The sequence below is a fragment of the Hakea prostrata genome, chromosome 11 (genome assembly GCF_041222555.1).
Source record: "Hakea prostrata isolate BN-2017 chromosome 11, UWA_Hpros_2, whole genome shotgun sequence".
Classification (NCBI taxonomy): domain Eukaryota; kingdom Viridiplantae; phylum Streptophyta; class Magnoliopsida; order Proteales; family Proteaceae; genus Hakea; species Hakea prostrata.
This window is the reverse complement of record NC_142610.1, coordinates 21,198,838-21,221,841: the sequence shown is the minus strand read 5'-3', so window position 1 is coordinate 21,221,841 and position 23,004 is coordinate 21,198,838. Positions and strand designations below refer to the sequence as shown.

The window sequence follows — 23,004 nt, the reverse complement described above, 5'->3', positions numbered from 1 at the left end:
TATCTTCTTATAGGTAACTGTTCCAAAAGGGTCCAATTGGGGTTATAACTAAAACCCACCTGGGATCCACTCTCATGATATCACCATTTGAAATCAAAGTGGTTTGGGTCCCAAATCTGATATAATTAAGCCTAAGATCTCGGTTAGTAATTGAGTCAACTTCTTCTTTTTGGTGGAGCAATTGAATTAGTTTACTCACTGATTGTTCTTGTTGGCTAGTCGTTTCTTTCAGTGATCCATTTTGTGAGTGAGACTGTTCATTCCAATCCTGTATCTATCATGTGACAGACCAAGACACTTATTGATACTAGTTTATTGAACACGGGTGGTGTATCTATCACTCTCCCACTTGATTATCCTTCTCTGTCTTACAGTTTATTGTGCACCGACGGCGTGGCGTATCTATCGTTCGTGAACCAGGTCAAACCGTTTGTTAATCAATTCAAATCTTGAAAACACATGAATAAAATAGGTCTGGGCCACTTTTATCTTAAGCCGGCATCCCATGTTGTGGTCCCATTAGCCCCTCACCTAATCACACCCACCATCAATCATTCACCATGAACAGCAGCAATTACAAAAATTTTGTTAACTTGGAATCTGGAAATGGGTCCTCTCCATAACCAAACTCATCATAGAAAGTTAATCCAGAAACTGAACACAGCAAAATGGTTGCTACTTGCTATTCCATACCTGACCCATCAAAGCCAAAAGGTAAAGCCGGAATTTTGAATTCTGCATCACTGTAGTGCTAAGTGTTTTTCATGTTCCACTGAAAATCAGATGCTGTCTTGCACTAGTAATCCTTGCCTTTCTCTGATTCTCTCTTATACAATATCCTACATTCCAACATGATAACCTTGTAATCATGGAGTCCCCCACACACCCACCAACCTGTGTTAGAATCCCAAGAAACATCCCTTTAATTATCTTTTCTTCATTTCTTCTTCTTTGCGGTTGACTGACTTGTTCTCTTCTTCTAAACCCAAGTTTCTTTTAACTTTTCCAAAAGCTTCAACTTTAAATAGAGGCTAAGGCACATTTCTGAATTCTATCACTCAGAAGAGGGTTCGATGCTCATGGCATACAATAGTACTCTACATAGCAGCCATGATCCCTCCTCCCTAGGTTGGGATCATAACAACAACCTCGGAGTTTTCAACGCAGACACGTCCTTCAGTAATGGCTTCTTCCTTTTTCTTTCTTTCTTTCTGTCTTGGTTATACCTTTAATGGCCAATTAGTGTTTATTGTCCTCTTCTGTCACTCTTTGTTTTGCTCAGTGATGGAGACTAGTACAGCCTTCTTACCAGAACCTGATTTTTCAACTGGGTATCTTCAAGATGTTTTGATGGAGTGGAATGATCAGTGTAAGAGAAGACGTTTGCAGTTACATGATAATGATCATGATCAAAGAGCAAGCTTCGAGAATATTATGCAGGTATACACTCATTAAATGCTTAAGAGTCTTGAGTCCCCTTCTGTTCAGGAAGGAACTGATTTTCTACTTCACAGAACTACTGGAGCTCAAATTGGATAGGGGAACCACTGGAGAATTTTAACTGTTTAAGTAAAGTAAATGACGCCAGTGGAGTTTCAGGTAACCTACATCTTTTCTCTTCATCAAATTGTCTCTGTTGATCACTGCCTTCATGGTAATATAAGCTTGAAAGATACATGTAGAAGGGTCTGGTTAAGGTGAGACCCTCTTAATTGTGATCATGATTCATGACAGGTGAACCCTTGAACTCTTCAGTTAGCTGTACCAGTGATGGAGAAAATATTTTCTCAGAGATCAAAACAGTAGAAGACTCCCTGTCAGGCCCTGAGACATACAATTCTCCTTCTTGCATGCATGAGAGTAAGACACAAACTTCAAGTGATTTTGTGTCAGCTTCAGGTATAACTTGCTTTTCCAGGACTTTGTCATGATATATAGTTCACCATATATATCTTCCTTAATGTGTTCTGAGCTGAAATTTTTTTATCACTTTTGGTGTTTCAGAGGGTGGCCTTAAGAGGAAAAAGAAAGTCTTCACAGGATTAGTGTACCCATTTGCATTAGTAAAGCCTGGAGGTGTAGATGGTGACATGACCCTGAATGACATCAATGAGAGGATCCTCATGCCACCAACCAGACCAGTTAGGCACCCAGTGGGAGACTTTGCTGGTCGTCCATCTGTGTCTCCTGATGGTCCTGGTCTTTCAGGGAAAGCAGTGGTAGCCTTAACCAAAATCCAGACTCAGGGAAGAGGAACCATTACAATCATCAGAACCAGAGGTTAAGGAGCTAGTTGATGGGTTCTTGTTTTAGCTTAATCCATGGTTGTAGTCTCAATTGTATAGTAACTATAGATAGCAGAAACTGAGTTGCAGTGTTTAAATTTTCAAATCCAGAATGAGTAATTAGTACATGATTTAGTATATTATAGTTGTGGAAAAGTAACTTAAAAGCTGTAAATCACACGTATATGAGCAGTTCAGATTTGGATTATTATGTGTCTCTGAAAAAAATGATTACTCAATGTAAGGGAAGCTATACTGCTATAGGCTTTGGAGTTTTGCCCTTTTTAGGGAAGAAGGTGGCGTGTGTAGAAGGTAGACCTTAGTAGAGAATCTGAATTGATAGTGGAGATGAATAGGTCTGCTTCTTTCTTTATTTTCTTTTCTTTTTTCCTTTGATGTGAAAAGTTTTAAAACGAAAATGTCTAGGAATATGTGAACATATGGTGCTTTTGCTTTCACAACTCCCAAATGCTTTCATTCTTTATTTTGTAGATAGACAAGAGCTTTGGAATTTTTGACAAAGTATCTCCTCCCTTGTTGAAGAAGAAAGACATCTCTGTTAATGATGTCATGTCATATTTTTATGATATCATACCTTTTTGTCCAATGGATTTCCTAGATTTAGTATATATTATGGTTAGAGACATTTTTGAGAGCATGTATTGGTCTTGAAAAAAATGGAATTAATATATATATATATATATATATATATATATATCGAGTTTTCCTATTCATATGAGACCAAAATATTTTCGAAAGCAGATTAAAACTTTATAAATGTAAACCTTCATGATATGATGAAAGTGATTGTGTTCGACAAATATTTCTATAATTTTTAAAAGAATTCTTTTCATTAACATTATTGGACACAAGCATTTACTTAAATTTATTATTATTATTATTATCATTATATATTAAATTTTGTTGTAATTTTTTTTAACCCTCCACTACTATGCTTGTGTAAAATAACAAAATAAACTATATAAAAGCACCGATATTCTAGGATTTATGGATATTACTTTATTCAACTAAAAAGAGGAATTTTTTTTGAATAGTAAAAAAAAGGGAGATATTATATATAAGTATATAAGAAGTTGGAGTCCCACTATGCTATATATATTATTAAAAGGAGATAAAAAGAAAAGAAAGACATCTCTCTATAGGACCAAGATCCAAACCAAATCTTATCTTAAATCTCAAACTTGTGTATGGTTAAGCCTCTCATGTCTATTTCACTCTTGTTCTTTTAGAGCAAATCATGTATTTTGAATTTAAGGTCGTGGGTTCAACCCTTGCAGACAGCGTCTCCTCCCCCCCCCCAGGATGTAATTAAGGTGCGTGCAAGCTAGCTCGGATGAACCTCAACTTCCAAAAAAAAAAAATATAAAAAAATCCAGGCTTTTGCCCTAGCTCCCAAGGGATTCAAACCCTTGACCTCATAATCTAAGGTCTTACACTGGTGTTGGAGGAAATATTTGACAGAAAGGCTTATAATTCTTGTTGCTTCTCCCACAAGTCCTACACATCAGAAGAAAAGGCCTGAACAACCCCTGTTCGAATTAAATGTTCTCTATATGTGCCGCTCTGTTTCTCTAGGATCTATGTGATATCCCATGATGCAAACAAACTTGATTCATATTAAGTAAGATCAGCCATGGCAGAATAAGATGCAGAGGAGTTGCAGCTGTGTTGGATATGAAGTCTCTGTTCTGGATTTATGTCATGAATTGCAAAGCAAGAAAACAAGAAGCATTGGGTATTGGAATGCATTCTAAACCCAAATCTATTCTGAAATTGCAAAAGAAGCACAGCTATAGCCTTTATTCAGAACCCAAACAATGTAAAATACCTTACCTGTATCAGACAAATTAAATAACCTAAAATCATGTTTCCTATGTTTTTCTGTTTTCCCTAAAGTCTGGCAGGGTGAGAAAGGGTGATGTATCTCTGTTACTGTCTTCAAGTTCAATTCCATTTGGTTTTAGAACTCTTGTTTGTGATAATTGAAGAAGGGTATGTGTACTTCTGTTCTAAGAAAAATGAACACATGAAAAGTTATCAGGTAACAAGATTCAATTCCAGTTAGCCAAAGTAGTACTTAGCTTTGTGTCTAACAAATCCAATTGCCAAAAAACCCTGCTTCACTGTATCAAATGGTTCAAAGTTGAATTCAAACTCTGATTTAGTTATCATAAAAAGAATGAATTCTAAGTTGATGTCTCAAATGAATAGAAATCATAAACAACTTTTCTTTTAATGGAAAAAAAAAAGTATACATGTTAGATGTTAGACACTATGGAATACATAAGGAAATTACATAAGCACTCATCTAAACCTTTCAGGATTATATCTGTTCCAAAACATGGACATTTATTACCATTAACATCCCTTGGATTGTACTGTGCTGTAGTAGATCTAATGATTTGTCACCAAAGCCTGAATCTTTTGGACTTATCCTAATGATAAGAAACTAACTTCTCATGCTTTATTCAGGTTACCATTCACAAGACAGTTGGAATTGTGAGTACCATAAGATCAATCACAGTCTTTCCTTGGATAATTTGTACATGATTGTATCCATTCTCAGCATTCTCCGAGTTTTTATCTTGAAAGCATTTTGTTTTCTCGTTTTTTTTCTTCTTTTTTTCCAGATGAATTTCAAACCATTTTCTTATTGTCACACCAATTGTAAGTTTTGCATGAGAATAGCAGTTATTATGGTCAACATGGATTTTGGATTTATAGTATCAATTCAAGAAGCCACAAGAGGGATCAAGTAAGAGATCTGCAGAGCAACATAAATGGGAGATGCATTCAAGTTGAGGATTTGTTGAATTTGGATTGTTAGGTGTTATTGCTCCAGGGATTTGAAGACCATCTTATAAAAATTTCCAGCTTTTGGCTAAATTTTATCACACAGTTATATTCACCAATTCTCAGCTAGTTCTTCTTTAAACTGGGCTTTCTGTTGCATGTAATCCTTTGAAACATTGACAGCATTCATTGGTTTTAAAGCCCCATGTAAAGTAAACAGGATGATTTTTGGAAAAAAGAAAAAAAAGAAAAAAAAGAAAGAAAGAAAGCAAATTGAATATGCAATCTGAGACGGTGCACCAGGCGGCATATGCAGTCCGTCTGAGCAGACGGCTCACAGTTTGAGACAGTGCACTGGGCGGAATGTAGACGGCGTGCTCTGAAATTGCATATGCAATCACATTGGCTCAGTGAGGACGGTGCACCAGGCGGACTGCAGATGGGCGAGCCAGTTCTGAATTCTTCATTTTGACTCTTCTAGTGCAGGTGCTTCCCCTCGAATTCTTAAGGGATGTCCTTCAATCATAGGCTATTTGCTCTATTTCACAGAAGCCTTTTAGAAGTGAATCCTAACCAGTTAAAGTGTGGGGATGCTGACTGAACTGAATGATTCTCAATTGGGCAGACTTATGTAACAAGGAGACAGAAATCAGTGTTGAATCTGACTTATCACTCATTGCAAAAACTATATATGTCTCATAGAAATAGAAATGCCACTTCTTGCCTTTGATTGTCTCGCTAGCTTTGGGGGAAGCCATGAGGGCCTTCATTGTTGATCTCTCTGAATTTTTCCAACCTTGATTTGTTCCCAGCCCTTTCTTCCCCCTTGTTTCTCCTTCTCTTCCCTTCCGTTTCGGGTTGGCTTCAAATCCTCAAGAGTTTAGCCTTGGCGGCTTTGGGGGAACCATGGCTCGATCTTGACTCTCATTTATTTTGGGTCTAATGTTCTTTATCTCTTTCTGTGCTGCTACCTCCTTGCCGTGCTGGGGGGGGTGGCGTCTCTTGTGCTATGTTCAAGTTTGCCCTCAATTCTTGCGGCTTTCTCTTCATTTGTCCTTGGGCCTCTTTGCTTTGTTGCTGTTGGTCATGTCCAAAGTATGGCTTTGGTCTCTTGTGCTATGTCAAGTTTGCTATTATTAGTGCCCTTAAATTCTTGTTTGGCTCGTGCCTCTTGGCTGCTTGTTGTTGAGGCTTTTCTTGCTTTATCTCGCTTGTCGGTTGCTTGTTGTTTGTGCTTTTTTTTTTCTCTTTGATTGTTATTTATCATCAAGAATAAGGTTTCAATACAGCAAAATTGAAAAAGAAAACTTAAAACTGCCAATGGAAGAACCAATGGACTGTTCTTAAAAACTTAAAACTGCCATACAGATTCACTCAACTATCTATTTTGATGATCCATTAAAAAAGAACTCAAGGTCCTCACAGTAATATGAATATGCAATAGCATTTTAACTTCTTCATATAAATTCAATTATATTAACTGTAAGTTCCACCAGACCCCCTCCAGGGAGTGCCCGGCCCCAGAGGGATTCTTTTACATTCTTTCCCTCAATCCTCCACCAAAAAATTATCAGAAGAATGTTGGACAATTTGTAATTGATGAACTTGAGAAGTTTCAGATTGGGATACAGGCAAATGAGATCTTAAAACCAGGCATATTTTCTACAGGTTGCATTATCAAAATGCTTAAGAATTGAACTAAAATGTTAGAAAAACAACAATTCAAGCAGAGGATACCGAGCATTAAATCATCAGGGTAATGACATTAAACCTCAAAACAAAGTGGGTATTCAAAGTTCAAAGTAAATCACCATGGTTGATATCCTAACAAGCAATCCACAGCACATTACAGTGTGGGTAGGATAATAGAGATCTCATTTCAAAGGAAGGAGATCATACTTACTATTCCATGGTGAAGGTTTTCAATCCAGATATTCTAACATCCAAGATAAACCTAAACCTAACATCCATTTCTCTGTTTTTCTTATATAAAATTTAATTTTAACTAAAAACTGATACACTGATCCATCGAACAGCAATAAATCTAGTCAAATTCTTGACAAAAAAAAAAAAAAACAAACATGAACTTATATCATTTCTACTCAGCTAAATATAACTACCTATGAAATTTAAAATTTTAAATAAAAGAACTGACTGATGGGATATCACAGACGAAACGAACCCAAAATTAGGTTGTGAAGCTGAAATGGAAGAAGAAACCAGGATCCCTTACACTTATTCCAAGAAATGGGTTAACGAGAAATCACCAATAACTTCTTCAGAGCTTCTTCTTCTTCTGTAACTATGGTAGAAAGATGATGGGTCGAATCTCGTTGGCGCCAGCGTTTTGTTTGGGCATTTTTCAAAGTTGTTTGAAAAAATGCGTTGGTTCGTCCGGTCCACTTTTTCAAAACGGTTTCTTCACTTAACCGAGCGGTTTGTTCATTAAAACGTTCCAAAATCCTAACGGCCACGATCCTTTCAAAATAATCCAACGGCTGGTATCGTCTTGCTGAAGCAAAATCAGTAAAACCTAAACCCCCTCCATCTCCATCTCCATCTTCCTCGTTGGTGAAGCCTGATCTCGTTTTTACAGAAGGAAGGAGGAAGAGAAGAAAAAGCCTGCTCTCGTGAAGAAGGTCATCTTCTTCCTCTTGCGACCCCTTTCAACCCGTGTAGTGAGTCGTCACCAAATTCTCTCAACAGTTTCTCTTTCTTGTCTGTACGGATACTGTTCTTCCCAACTTCACTGAACCAAGTTTCATTAATTTCTTTTGTGCATCTGCTAACCTTATAAATTAGAACTTCTATAGTAAATCCCATTCAAAAGGCGAGTGAATATTTCTAAAAAATAATTTTTATACTTAGTTATCGTTTCTCTTTTGCAAGCTAACAGTCTAGCTCACGATTGCAATGTTGTTCTATCTTCTTTTTTGCAGTTCTTAATTTTTTTTTCCTCTCAAATCTCATTTGTCCCTTCCTGAAAAATTTCTAGTCATGAGACGAACTCTTGCGAGATTTGCTCCTCTCTGCTCTCGCAAGCTTTTCCCGCCTCAAAATTGCAGGCCAAATCCTATTTTCCCTTCTAATTCAACTCTTTCGAAGCTGAGATTTTTCTCTTCTGAAAATGATTCCTCTAACGGAAACCCTTCTCCTCCTCCTCCTGCTGATCCCGAGACCACTTCTCCTCCTCCTCCTGCTGATCCCGAGACCAATTTGACGCAACCACAGAAGAAAGAAGTTCCACTTGATGTCGAAGACGTCAGCAACAAAGGTTGATATTGATTCAGGAAAATAAGCTTGTGCATCTATTTTCTCCTTCCAATACTTAATCTGTCTTATTTTCTATGCTGCAGAGTTCAAAGCCCGGATCGAGAAGTACTTGAAAGGCGATGAAGAGGCGCTTCCTTCTATCATGGAAGCCATCCTGCAGAGGAGGCTAATTGGAAAGCACGAGGAGACTGATGATGAATTGATTGAGGAATTCCGGCACGAGCCCATTGATGATGTTAAAGACGGCGAGTTTGAATCGGACTTTGAGGAGGCCTATGCCACAGATGAAGAGATCGACAATTTGTACAATGCGAGGCAATTGGTGGAGCAGAAAATGATGAAAGATGAGTACTTCAACATGACCGATCTCAAGTGGGATGAGATGGTTAAGGAGGGTGTGGAGCATGGCTATCTGCAGGACACCAGGGAATGTGAGCAGATTCTTGAGGACATGCTCTCTTGGGACAACCTACTACCAGGTATACAGTTCAAAATTATTCCGGTGTCTCCTTGAAATCCATCAGACAAGTCAGTTAATTTACCCTTTTCTGTTGACAATTTCAAATCAGATTACTCTTTGCTACTTCCATTTCTCTTAAATGCCTTAGAGCCAGCTTCCTCTGGTTATGTGCCTCATCTTTGGCATGAGGGAAGCATCATAATTCATAACCCATTGCAAGTTATAGTTGTTTATTTATTTATTTTTTTTAAAGTTTGTGCTTATGCCTTATGCTGGAAGAATTATGTTTTGTTCTGTTTTGGTTCTTTAAGCAGCATATTTGTTATCCTTTTGGGACCTAGTATAAGGTTTTGTAATCTGGGAGTAGGAATCGATTGCTTAGATGATTTGCATGTTTAACAGAGTGTATGGATCTTTGCTTCTCCTGCAATTGTCTTGCAGATGCGAGAGTCAAGGATGGTGTTTCGAGTTTCTGTACTGTGTTCCTTAGATGAACGTAGGATGGTTTTTCATGGTTGACATTAGCTGGTTGCTAGCGTTGAAGGTTTATATTTTCATGTATTTAGAATTGTAGATCTACTTTATGGGTAAATATAACTGGAAACCTGGTTATCATATCCTTCTAAGGGGTCTGATGGCATTGTAAAATTTCATGCTAGATGATGGTACTTGACTCTATTGGCATAGAAAGTAAATAATTATCAGCTACACGCTTAGATGGTTTTAACACAAAACAAGAAAAATAGGTTTTAATAGATGACCAGAGTTGCCTGGGTTAATGGTTAGTTGAACTGAATTGCTGTGTTTAATTTTCTTTTGCTTCTGTAATGATAATTTGGTTGTAGAGCTAGCAGGTAGGTAATATAGGTTATACAAGTTTGGTGCTGGAGTTAGGAGGTAAAATAAAGGGTTATCCCCTCTTGGTTAGGTTTTGTCTAACTCGTTTGTCTGAGTCGCTCTTAGAAAGTTTATTGAACCGAAATCTTGTTCAACATTCATATCAGGCCTATGAGCATTTGAAATATGCCTATATTTCTATTCACTTCTCATTGAATTCCCTGCATTAACTATGCGTTTTGCGTAGCTGATCCATCTCTGGCCCCTTTTCGTGGAAAATTTATGTGTAAGCTAAGCTTGGGATAAGTCAGGTTGGTCTATCCTGTATTGTCCTGAGCCTGCTGTGTTCTCTCTGTCTTTACAGTTCACCTAGAGTTGTCCTTGAATGCGGATTGTTTCAGTGCCCCTGACACAGGTTTTGGGACAATTTGTGATTGAAATTATTTCATGTTGTTTTGTGAACCCTCTAATGCTCTCAACAACTTCTTGGATTTCTTAATTTTAATAATTTCTTGTTGTAGAGAGTGAAAAATCATTTTCGGTATATAACTGCTACTGACTGAAAACTTTGCTGATGCATATTAGTACAATCTGTGTGTCTCTTCTGCTGTACTGGACAACTCATTTAATATTTGTTATGTTTTCAGATGAGATAAAGCAGAAGGTGGAGGCAAAGTTCAATGAACTCGGTGATATGTGTGAAAGAGGAGAGCTTGAACCTGAAGAAGCTTACGAGAAGTTCAAGGAATTTGAGGATAAGATGGTTCTGGAATGTGCAGAGATGATGGACAAAGAGGAGCCTCCAACATTTGATGAGATCACTGGGCCAGACAAGAAAAAGGACATTGATGACCCACCAGGTGAGGGTCCAGTCTTGAGGTGGCAAACAAGAGTTGTTTTTGCTCCAGGTGGTGATGCGTGGCACCCCAAAAATAGGAAGGTGAAACTCTCTGTCACTGTTAAGGAGCTTGGGCTTTCAAAGCATGCTTTTTGCCGGTTAAGAGAACTCGTCGGAAAACGTTACCACCCTGGCAAAGATGAGCTTACGATAACCAGTGAGAGGTATGGATGCTTGGAAGCTGCTGTGTTGTTATATATATATATATATATATATATATATATATAATGAAAGTCTTCTTCATAAGAATAAAATTCATACTTATGGAGAAGAAACAGGACAACTGCATTGGATAGTTAAAGCCCAAGGACAGTTTTTCATTACCCACGTAGGGCCATAACCAGTTCATGAGCCAGCCCGTACCGGACCTATTCTCCACAAAACACTGCCCCACAGGACTCTTCTAGTGAGATGGAGAAATCTCCAAAGTACTGACCACCCCCTCCTGCATTTGCACACCTTGAATTATCCAGTGGCCACTTGATCACACTTTGGCATCTTCCTTGAAAATTGAGACAGATATGTGATAGGGTTGGAAACAATAAGTTGGGTCTGACTGCACCAAGATGATTACTTTATTGCCATCTACATGCTCCTAATGTGTATTGCACCCAGCATGTGAATGCTTTTATTGTTTTTTTCTATCATCTGCAAGTGATTAGGTGATGTATCTTTTTATGTATTATTGGGCTTATACCCTTTTGTTTTTTGCTTTGGAATCAAATACACATTTTCCTCTTGTATGTTATATCAGGTTTGAACACCGTGAGGAGAATAGGAAGGACGTTTTAAGGACCTTGTATGCCTTGATCGAGGAAGCATACAAGGCAGATAAACTAGTGGAAGAGACAAGAGCTTCATATGTCAAAGAGAGACTGAGAGCCAACCCTGCATTCATGAAGAGGTTACATGAGAAGACCAAGGGAATGCAGGCCTCTGATTCTGGTCTGTTGAGTGCCTGAGATTTCACTTGGCAGCCTCATCGTGGATATAGGTACTTTGCTTAGTGATGGCATATTGAGAATCTGCTTGTGTTTTATATTGGCTCCCTTTACCTTTCAAAAGAAACCATCTTGGAAATGTAGCTGTGGCTTGTGTTATCTGGGACTGTGTTAGGGGTGATGCTCAAGATATTTTTATTTCTTGAAATTTATGTTGGTATGATTATGAAAATGAAGTCACTGATTTCAAGGATCTGCTCACCTTGTTCCAGATGATAATGGGCTGGGTTTGGTGCTGGTATACTGTCACTGCCACACTTCTAGGATGTTGATTTAATGGTAGTGCACTAATGTTATGACAGTTAAGTTTTCACTGTGAACGAAGTCACTTATACAATCGTTTAATCTTTACTTCAATAAATTGTGTGATTTAATAGATGTGGCAACACACCTTCACTTGAACATAGAAAATACGTCTGTTCATTCTTAATTATTGTCTGTGTGTGGAGGGATTGTGTTGCTTGTTTGGTTATATCTTGGCATAATTGGAACCCATATTCAATACTTCATAGCACCCACATTTATATCAGATTTAATATTTAAAAAAAAAAGAGGCTCCCATAAATTGAACAGGAAGCATACAGTGAAAAATCTAAATCTAATTGGTTGAACCAGAAGACTGTGAGTCTGATTTGACTGAATCGAGTTGAGTTTCTAGGGTTCAAGGAGATCCATTTGATTAATAAACAATTCAAGCTGATTCAGTATTCGAATAGGCTGGACCCAAATTGGATCCTGATACCAGGTTTTGAAAACCTGATTTGGAGAGCAGTAAAATGTTAGAATATATTTCATCAAAGTTTTTGTTTCCCCCCAGAATTATATCATGGGTTTTTATCCTAGACCATTGCATGATTAGTTGATTTTTCATGACTTAACTGTCCATATGTTGTTTCAGTTAGCAATCTATACAAATTGAGTATGAATTTACAAAACTAACCACTAATGTATCTTTCTTCATCTTGTTCAACATTATTGATTCTATCCCTGCCTCCTTGCCCTGTTTAGCCTCATTGATCTACAATCCACACAGATTTTGGTGTCCTACCAGCCCCACCCTTCATCCTACTTTCTGCACATGACCTCCTACTCCACAGTACTTCTGTGCAACACCCGATCTCAAGAAGGAGGTTGTGTTTGTCCATTCTTAAATCTGGACAGTAGTACCGTAGTTTTGGCCGTGTCTTGAAGCAAAGCTACCTGTTATATAGTCATTGGCATTAGAAAGTCAAAGTTCATCACCTTCGTTGTCATGTAGATAGCCTGTCTAATCTCCATTCTTTTTTCTCCCCTTCTGATTGTCTTGTCATTATAGAAGAACAGATACTCAATGAGCAGATGAGAACTCAAGTGCGTTAAACTCAAACGAAGAGGACAAACATATGGATTGGCCACAAATTCTTTGAAAAGGAGCGTGAATCTTTCACAAGCCTTTTTATCTCATGATCCTCTTTTGCAGAGTTTTCCGAATTAAACGATGCAGTGTGGCAGAGCTGGATTGCTGATCACTAATATAAGATGGTAAATTATAGGATAACAGTTCCAGTTATGCTGATCAGCTCCAATAAGTCAGTAGGAACACTCAGGCATAATACCAAGTTGGAAACAAATTTCGCAATCAAGAGGTTAAACTTTTTAGACACAAACCAGACTGTAGAACTGTGTTCAAGCTTGAACCAAGTGCAGTTAGGCTGTAGATGAGATGCTGCTGAAAGCTTGACTCAATTCAAGTGGCTGAATAGAGAGATCTGGCTTGAAGGTCCTAAACAGCCATCATATTGGGTCCAAAGTTTGGTCGCATGGAATGGCTGCTGGTAAGGAGCTTATGCTGCTGACTTGAATGGATTTAGATGGCTGGATTTCAAGGCTTCAAGTTATGATGGTTGGCTGAAATTATGAAGTATGGTATATTGGATGAAATATTGGTGGAAGGATGAATGGATGGGTGAGTTAGTTAAGTGGTGTATAGTTGTTAAACCAGTGTAGTGCACAAGGTTAGTTACAGCAGTATATCTTGCAAACCGAATAGTTAGTTTGGGATTTAAATATAAGGTGTGTAACTGACAAATGCATTGAGGAATAAATCAAAATTCTTCATCACCTTATTTTCTTCATTTTTAGTACCCCAGATCCGTGAACTTGGATCAAGGATGAATTTGGGTTCCTTCTTCCTTAAGAGTCGGTGACAGACTGAGAACTTGAGTGTAGTCCTGTTTTCTTTCTCTTTTTCAATACCAAGACTGTTATCTTATTTTTATATAATGGATGTAGGAAATAGATTTTACCATGTAAAACCCATTTTTTTTGGGGGTGGGGGGGTGGGGGGGGGGTGTTTTCTTAAACATGTCTCTTGGTGCTTCTACTACTGTTTTTGGGTTCAGTCACTTGACAAGCAGTAGATAGTACATAGCAGTGCATATCCACTGCTGACCATTATTTCAAGTCCTGGTTTCATTATTTAATGTCTCAAATGATGGTTACTGTTGGACCTGAGGGGTTGTATGGGATTTCAAAACCCAGGTTCCAATTGCTCAAAAATTGTTAGAGAAAAATACATACGGACTACATTTTGTATAAGAATAAACTCAAATTACGAAGATGAGAAGAACCTGAGTGGGCTACCACAGAAGAAGAAGAAGGCACCTGGTGGCAGCGGTAGTATGCGACCTGGAATGTCGACGGAGAGTACAATACGGCTGAAGTGGTGAATGAGAGTGCAGTCACGCTGGAGATTTTCTTTTTGGTTGTACTCAAGATCTGTATTTCCGAAAGCAGATGAGGCTTTAGTAGTGTTGGTTGCAGAGAGCTTTAGTAGAGAGTCTTGAGAGACCAGAGAGAGTCGAGAGAGTTGAAAGAGACGAGAGAGATGAGCATACGATTTAGGGCTGTTGTGAGAGAGGAGCAGATTTACACTGCTAACTTTGAGTTCCGTAACAGTCTGGTTTGTGCCCCACATTTTGGGACAGAATTGCTTCTGTGCCCAAGAAGCTCCAAATTTGTGTGCCAAATGCCTGGTTCAGCACACTTTTGCTGAATCGGGACACTAATTTCAGACTGGTTTACTATACAAGATTTTAATGACTTCTGTGCCAAATTGGGCAAATGGCACAGAATAAGTGTGCCAGAATTGTTACCATACAACCCCTTAACTTGCTGGAGAGTACTGACCTCTCATAGCTAAGAGTGTTTGGTTAATTTTCAGTTTCTGTTGTATGCTGTACTGTGGATTATTCCTTCTACTTCTTAAGACTCATTGTGAGCAAATACTCGGAGGTAATTCCACTGCTGAATCTGAGTTCCTAAGAATATTCTAGACTCTTTCTTTGCTCAATATGAAGAGCAAGTTGGAGGCCATGGATTTGTAGCAGATTGATCCCTACCCTCTATCTTCACCTGGATAACAAAGAGAAGAAACCTAGTAGCCAACTAACCAGACAGATTTGTGGAGAGGGAAAGAGGAGATAAGAGAGTAGAGATGGTGAACAGGAGGATCAGGAGGAAGAAGATGACAAGGAGCGCAAGGTTAGAGTAGCATGGATTGTGAAATGATATAAGAAGGGTAAAAGAGTCTTGTGTCTTTTTTCTTGTCTTTTTTATGTTATTTTGACACATTAGTTACAGGAGTACAGTTGATATTTTATTGAAAATGAGGATGGTAAGTGGTAACATTATATATTTAAATAGGCTGGTAGATGAAATTTACCCTATATAGTATGTTAATCATCCAAAAGGAATAAGAAAAGGCTGAGTTTTATTGGTAAATAGCAGGTTGGGTTGGATCCTTCAAGTCCATTGAGTAAACATAAAGACTGGGTTGTTGCGGAGATTGTCAAAATCACGTATCCATGTTCCATCCTCAGGTGAATTTCCTTTTTTGCTGATTCAAGCAGCGAGTCTGAAGTAGATGCTTCTTCATCACCTGAATGTTTTTGAGGGTTCAGTTGTGTAAGATTAACTGATCTTTCCTATTTTGTTATTACGAGAGTATGCTGCAAGTACAAGACAGAGAGTAAGAAGAGGGTTCTAAGATTATACTCTTTGAATGGTTTAATAAATCTTCAGTTGTTTAAGGATTTGTTTCTCTAAAAGCTGTTCGAATTGAATTTTTAAATTGCTTATTTTTCTACTTGCTACTGCTTTCTGTTTATGTAGTCAAGTCTTGTGAGGGTATCATATGGATCCTGCAGATTGTATTGTTAATTTTGAACATGCTGGTTTTAAATGTAAAAACATAACCTGCATTTGGTTGAGTTTTACAGGATAGCGTATGGTGTATGTTGAGAAAATAAAACCCACACATTTCTACCCAACGGAAGATGACCTCTGGAAATATGCGTCATTCAGTAGCATGAAGAGGAAGTTAATACTATCTTCTACACAAACAGGATAATGGTGAACCACTGTTCTCATGCCAAATGATGTTTTCCAATATTTTGGATGATTGATATCAAGTAGACTGGAAAAAGATTTGATGCTTACTTGAATATGGGAGAGGATTCAAGCTGAAGGATTTTTTATTTCTTCGCGCAAAATATAGATGGAGAGTGAACTCAATGAATGCCTTCACATGAATATTGAGGTAATTTGTAATTATCCATCTAATTTTTGTTCAATATGTTTTAGTGAGAAAGAGTGCTAAAGGATTCACCAAAAAAAAAAAAAAGGATCATCATCCTTTAAAGAAGCTTCCCAAAAACCATACAATGGGAAGAGTATTTTGTTTCCGTCGCACTCTTCACTACGCATTTAGGAGAGAAGTTCATATTGAGAGTTGATAAATAGATCGAAGGTGGGCTGTTTCACACTGTTGATCTTCCTATACAACTATATCTTGATATAGACAGGAGACTTGTGCATTGCACACGACATTAACATGTCTTGTTAAGGTTCAGATCATTTCCACTCGGGCAGCCCAACCCCCATCTTGACATTTGTTGTACCCGTGCTGTCAGTCCAATTGTGAGAGTGGAAGTAGAGTTTGGGTCATGTTCCTGTTAGGGAGAATGTGTTCCTCTAATAGTTTTTAACCACATAAATGGGGTTGGGGCTCACTTGTAAATATTAAAAAAATAAAAAAGAAAATCTTAGTGGGCCCCACATCCATTTGTGGGAGCACATTATTCTCTGCTGATGGGAGTTAGTTCTTAATCATGGGAGGATTGGGGGGCAGCTACTCAGGTGGAGAGGTTCTGAATTCTATCGGTAAATAGAACAATGGTGGGTCTTCATTAGATCGTTGGCTTCCAAGAATTTTAAGGAACTTATTGTGAAGGCCATGGAATATTTATACAAGTGATGCTACTTCATTGGGCTGGAGCAATTTCACTGTAGCTCATCACTCGAAAACTACATTTTTATTATGTGGTTGGATACTTGTACATACGTTGAACATCGAATCATGTGTATTAGAAGTTTTTCTCCCTATGTGAAGGATCCAGAGTCAAGGTTAGACAGATGCTTTTTATTTTTCTTACTGTATTTTGCATTCGGACATCGGTAGAAGAAAAAGATTAATACTTATATTTTTTTTGAAAAATTTTAGGAATACCGCAAGACAAATTGAAAAAGTCATAGAAACCCAAAAATTTATCAACTTGGCAGAGACATCTCCAAAATGTCTCTTAACATGATATAATGGCAATGTTTAAAGTATCGAGTATCGTATCGATAAGGTGATTTTAAGAGACGTATCGTCCAACGGCGAAGCTAGGATTGAATATTGGGGGGATAATGAGTCTAGATCACTTCATTGGACAAGCACTAATGTCTTTTCATCATATATATTATGTGGGCCAATGTGGGACCCACTATGCATACTGCATCCATATATTGGGTTGAAGAAAAAGATTCATATATTTTTCTTTTGGTGACAGAGATATCATTTAAAAAACCAAAATTCCACTGTTTCTTACCATAAGATGGTATTAACTAACTCGCCTTACTACCATAAATGTTAACCCAGGAAAAGAGAAAAGAATAACGTAATGACCCAGGAAAAGAGAAAATAAATCTTTCCACAGAAAAATTCCATACATGCATTTCATACTGGCAAGGAGAGAAAACACTTGTATGAAACATGCATGCATCAATCTATTTCCTACTCGTTATTATTTCTAAAACTCACCTTCAAATTTCACATTTCAAACCAACCAAATGCGAAATCTATCGCAATTTTTTCGCCAAAACCGCCAAATCTTAGATTACCAATTTGCCAGTTTCAGGTCTTTTCCGTTTCGATCTCCCATGCAATACATGGAACCTTAAATATTGGTGAAGTACGTAAGATATCATTTGGTTGTAGTCTCTACTGCAGAAACTAGAGAAAGAAGAAGTTCTGAAGAAGAAGAGAGCATGATGAGAGGTTTCAGCAGCACCATGAAGGAGCATCAGGCATTGAGGTTTTTCTTGATGATCACACTGGTAGTTGTGATGTCAGGCAGCGTGGAAGCTAAGAGGCATGTTCGCATCATAAACGAATGATGCCAAAACTGGTGAAGCAGGTATAGTGTATGATTGGGGCCCCGGGGAGAGCAGCATTAGTATTGTGGTTGATAACTGAGGTTGTTGCTTTGTGTAATAAAAATAAAAAGCATAATTTCATTGTGCTGATGTCTAGTCCAACCAAAGAGAAATAGATATCTCTACTTCATGCATTCTTTCTAATCTTAAATTTCGTGGTTATATGCACTTGTTGTTGTAGTTCTTAAAACTAAGATCCCCATCTATACTTGTGTTTATATACATGTTCTCATTGATTTTGTGTGTATCTGGAAGGATTACTTTACAACGGAAAATTACAAAAACCTATTTTGTCCAATTTGTTAATTCCACCAATGTAACCAGTGGTTTAAAAAGTCCTTGTGATTGAGGGTCCTATTTTGTATGTGTGAGATGTTTTGGTTTGTAGCAACCCCTTGATGATGATGATGGTGGGTGTGTCTAGTGCTTTTAGGAAATAACATCAAACTTTGAGGCTTACGTTGTGATGATGAGGAACCAGCCTAAATTGCCCTGAGTCTGGCCTGATCCAAGCCTCTTTTTTCAATTTGAAGGGTAGGCTTGGGTTACAAAATAAATTAGCCGTGATAGGGTTGGATCGGGTTGGATTTAGGTTTAGCCCTCGGGCCACTATCGTTATTTTTTTCTAGAAAGCAGCAATCATGTGACGCCTTGACAAGAGGATCCTATTTTGTATGTTTGGGATGTTTTGGCCTATAACAACCCCTTGACCATGAAGATGAGGGGGGGGGGGGGGTTTCTAGGGCCTTTAGGAAATAACATCAAACTTTGAGGCTTAGATTGTGATGACGAGGAACCAGCCTAAACTACCCTGAGTCCGGCTGATCCAACCCTCTTTTTTCAATTTGAAGGGCGGGCTTGGGTTACAAAATGATTAGCCGTGATAGGGTTGGGTTTAGCCCTCAGGCCACCAAATATCCCACTAATGTTTTTCTTTTTCTTTTTGGCCAGTGTCAACCAATCATAGTGACTGGGGGCCCATAGGTCCATGGAAAGCTGGGGGAAGGGGAAGGTGTAGTAGAGGCAGAGGTTTGAACGACCCATGACGTCCTTGGACTTATTGTCTTTATGATGGAGGTACCACCACTGGGCTAGAACCACACATTCACAGTACGTTAACGTTGAATATCTAAGGGTCTGTTTAATTACTTGAGTCTGGAGATTTCAAAAACCTAGAGATTTCAAATCTATGAAGTTATGGTCATAAATTAATTGTTTGGTTAGCCTAAATTTTTGGAATGAAATCTGTAGATTTATCCTAAAAAAATATTTATGGAGTCATGCTTCAAATGTTTAACACTTTTATAGTAGGGATGAAATCATTGGATTTCACCTCATACCCATAAATCTAGAGATTCACATTTTTATATAGAGATTTCACCTCATACCTATAAATCTACAGATTCACGTTTTTAGTATAAAAATATAAATCTCTAGATTTTATGAATCTAGGGATTCACACAACCAAACAGGTATAAAACTCCCATTTGTGAATCGAGAGATTTCAAATCTCTGGATTCATGTAACCAAACAGGCCCTTAAATATTTTGATAAATCTTGCAAACCCCAATCTATAATCGTGTATACTTTTCCTTAATAGTAACTTTTTTGGTTTTCATCTTTTGCCCAATTAATAACTTTTTCTTTGCTCTGTGAATATTAAAAATAAAAAAGTAATAAAAAATGAAATTCTAGTGGATCAACCCTTATTTATGTGGTTGAAAACCATCTGGGGACCGCATTGTTTTTTTTTACGGAAAGGGATGATGGCTTGCCTGGGTGAAGCGGATCAACCCTTATTTAATTATGTGGTTGAAGAATCCATTGAAGAATCCAAACTCGAGGTCAAGTGAATGTTTTTTTTCTTCCTTCTTACTATATATTGGGTAAAAGAAAAAGATTCATATGTCTTTTTGGTTTGAGAGATATTATCCAAAAAACTAAAATTCTTCTGTTTCTTACCATAAGAGATGGTATTAACTAGTCCTCTTATTACCATAAATGTTAACTCAAGAAAAGAGAAAAGAATAACTTAATGATGTAGAGAAAATAAATATTTCCACTTTCATTAAACAAGAAAAATAAATAAATAAATAAAATCCCATACATGCGTTTCATAAATCATACTAGTAGGGAGAGTAAACAGCTGTTTATTATCATCTATTACTATTTTTTATTTTGTAAAACGATTACCATGCATGCATTAATCTATTTCCCACTATGTATTAATTTCTATCCTTACCTTCAAATTTCACATTTCAAACCAATCAATGGAAACAAATGATGAAATCTATCGCAATTTTTTCCCCAAAATCACCAAATCTTAAATTACCAATTCGGCAGTTTCAGGCCTTTCCTTTTTTATCTCCATGAGAATATGAGATACATGTAACCCTAAATATTGGTAAAGTATATAAGATACCATTTAGTTGTAGTCTCTACCACAGAAACTACAGAAGAAGAGAGCATGATGGGTGGTTTCAGCAGCATCACGAAGGAACATCAGGCATTGAGATTTTTCTTGATGATCACACTGGTAATTGTAATGTCATGCAGCGTCGAAGCTAAGAAGCATGTTCGCATCATCAACGAATTGAGTCCAGGATATCACTTGTTTGTTCATTGTAAATCGGGAGATGATGATCTGGGTCCCCAAGATGTTCGTTATAAAAAATATTTCGAGTGGGGTTTTCATGACAATTTTTGGAAAACAACACTTTTCTTTTGCAATATAGAATGGAAAGATGGACATTTGAGTTTCGATGCTTATGATGCCAAGAGAGATCAATTTCATTGTAGTCAGTGCTACTGGTCTGCAAGGATGGATGGGGTCTATCATGTGGATGCCAACACTGGTGAAGCAAGTAAAGTGTATGATTGGAGGCCGGGGCAAGAGAAACATTAGAATTTGTGGTTGATAGTTGAGATTGCTTTGTGTAATAAAAATAAAACAAAAGTGTAATCTCATTATGCAGATGTATGATCCAACCAAATAGAAATAAATATCCCAACTTCTTTCATTCTTTCTGTTCTTAAGTTTTTCTTAAAACCAAGATCCCCATCTATGCTTGTGTCTTTGCATGTATTCTCATTGATTTTGTGTGTTTACAAGGATTACTTAACAACAATCTTCTACCTTTAAATGACCAGAATGTCGTTAAAACCAAGATAAACTGATTTTATTAAAATAGTTAACTTTTTTTTTTATTAATTTTAAATGAAGAAATGATACGAGGAGGAGGGAAGCATGACAAATTAAAAGCTATTTTTTTAATTAATGAAAAATTAACTCCGTAATTTTCAATGTTAGCTTAAATTGCAGATTTTATCAAATTAGTCAATAGAAACTGAAAGTAAATAATGGAAAACTAACCAACGGGGGTTGTCCAAGTGATCGCTTAAGCAAGGTTTCGGTATCGAATCCTTGTGGATGCAAAAAATTCCCGTTGAGAGACTCACCCACCACAGCCAGGTGTGCGACGCGGGTTGAACCACCGGTTTATAAACCGGGGTAGGCAAACCAAAAAAAAAATAATAAAAAAAAAATGGAAAACTACATAAACCTATTTTGTCCAATTTGTTAATAAATAATGTTGTAATTCCACTAATGTACCCAGTGGTTTAAAAATTTCTGGTGATACCTTCACAAGAGGGTTTATTTATTTATTTAAGATCTAAGGTTCATCTAGGCTAGTTTACGCACAACTCGACTAATCCTCAGAGTTTGAGGGTCCTAATTGTACATGTGGGATATTTTGGCCTGTTAACCACCATTGAATCTAGAGTTTTATTGTGACTTATATTTCACACCTGAGAGACTTTTTACTAAATTTGACAGCTCTTTACCAGATAACAACAAAATTTGAATAAAGAATCTCTTCCAAACAGCCAGATTAATTTCAATTTCTTGGGCTCCCTTTCTTTTATTTCTCCCAACAAAAGAAACTCTTAACCATTCGTGAAGTATGTCTGAAAAAAAAAAAAAAACTATTCTTTTTTTTTCTTTATTTCTTTATTTAAAAAGAAAAATTTGTCAAACGATGATGATGGTGGGTGTTACTAGTGCCATTAGGAAAAAACATCAAACCTTGAGGCTTACCATTACACTGCACTGTTGATTGTGATGATATCATGCATGGTGAATGTTGAGAAGTATGTTTGCATCGTAAATGAATGAGCAAATTACACTGGCACCCCAAAATGGAGGCCTTAAAGCACTAACTCTCCACTTTATGTTTGAAAAACATAAGAGACCCTAAAATTGGATTTTCATTGGATACATTAGTCCAATTTATTACTGAAATCCATTAACTCACTGTTTATTATAGGGATATTTTTTTAATTTTAACCATTCTATATTAGGATTTAGTAGTCTTTTTTTCTTTAACATTAATCATTTTCACAAAACTAGGACAGCGAGCTTATGAAACATAAAATGTGTCAATGCATTAAGGCCTCAGTCTTGCAATGTCGTTTCAATTTGCTAAAAAATTAATAATGAAAAGAAACTACTTGATTTCTAATTTTACGTGGTTAGGGGTGAAATGACACTTAAACCCAGAGCTAGCTAGTTCTCTCTGAAATGCGTTGAAGTGTAGCAGTTGACTGGACATTTGCATCTAGGGGTAAATCACTGTTTCGGTGCAAGCTGATTTTTTTTTTTTGGATAGATAATCCTGCTACAAGTTTTAGATTTCAAATTAATTAATGGAAATCACAGGTTCTTTTTTGGTAAAATATAGACAAAAGGTTAATGAAGGCAAATTGCAAAATCTGATTCAACAAATTTGGTAAGACACATTGTTGAAAAATTTATTAATACCTTGTTTGGATTCTCTACCTACGTGAGTTAGAAAATTTTCCAACCTACACATATGGTTGTGTAACATTAACAGTTACTTGTTTTAGCCAAATCAT

General features: G+C 37.2%; 2 protein-coding genes across 7 annotated transcripts; both read left to right on the top strand.

Annotated features, from left to right (window-relative positions):
• Positions 1–575: 575 nt before the first annotated feature.
• On the top strand, positions 576–2,822 carry LOC149000816 (uncharacterized). The gene is made up of 5 exons (XM_089140192.1): positions 576–1,179; positions 1,283–1,440; positions 1,515–1,599; positions 1,735–1,899; positions 2,005–2,822. Exons 1-5 carry the CDS (start codon positions 1,074–1,076, stop codon positions 2,283–2,285), a joined length of 795 nt encoding a protein of 264 aa, XP_088996318.1. The 5' UTR covers positions 576–1,073; the 3' UTR covers positions 2,286–2,822.
• Positions 2,823–7,656: 4,834 nt separating this feature from the next.
• LOC149000815 (uncharacterized) lies at positions 7,657–16,222 on the top strand. 6 transcript variants are annotated; one of them, XM_089139990.1, is made up of 6 exons: positions 7,657–7,777; positions 8,039–8,373; positions 8,456–8,851; positions 10,317–10,731; positions 11,322–11,561; positions 15,828–16,222. In XM_089139990.1, exons 2-5 carry the CDS (start codon positions 8,097–8,099, stop codon positions 11,527–11,529), a joined length of 1,296 nt encoding a protein of 431 aa, XP_088996116.1. In that variant the 5' UTR covers positions 7,657–7,777; positions 8,039–8,096; the 3' UTR covers positions 11,530–11,561; positions 15,828–16,222. The 6 variants fall into 6 exon arrangements, with proteins under 6 accessions (XP_088996116.1, XP_088996115.1, XP_088996112.1 ...); XM_089139989.1 differs by having other exon boundaries at positions 7,657–7,821; XM_089139986.1 differs by having other exon boundaries at positions 7,657–7,929.
• Positions 16,223–23,004: the final 6,782 nt, after the last annotated feature.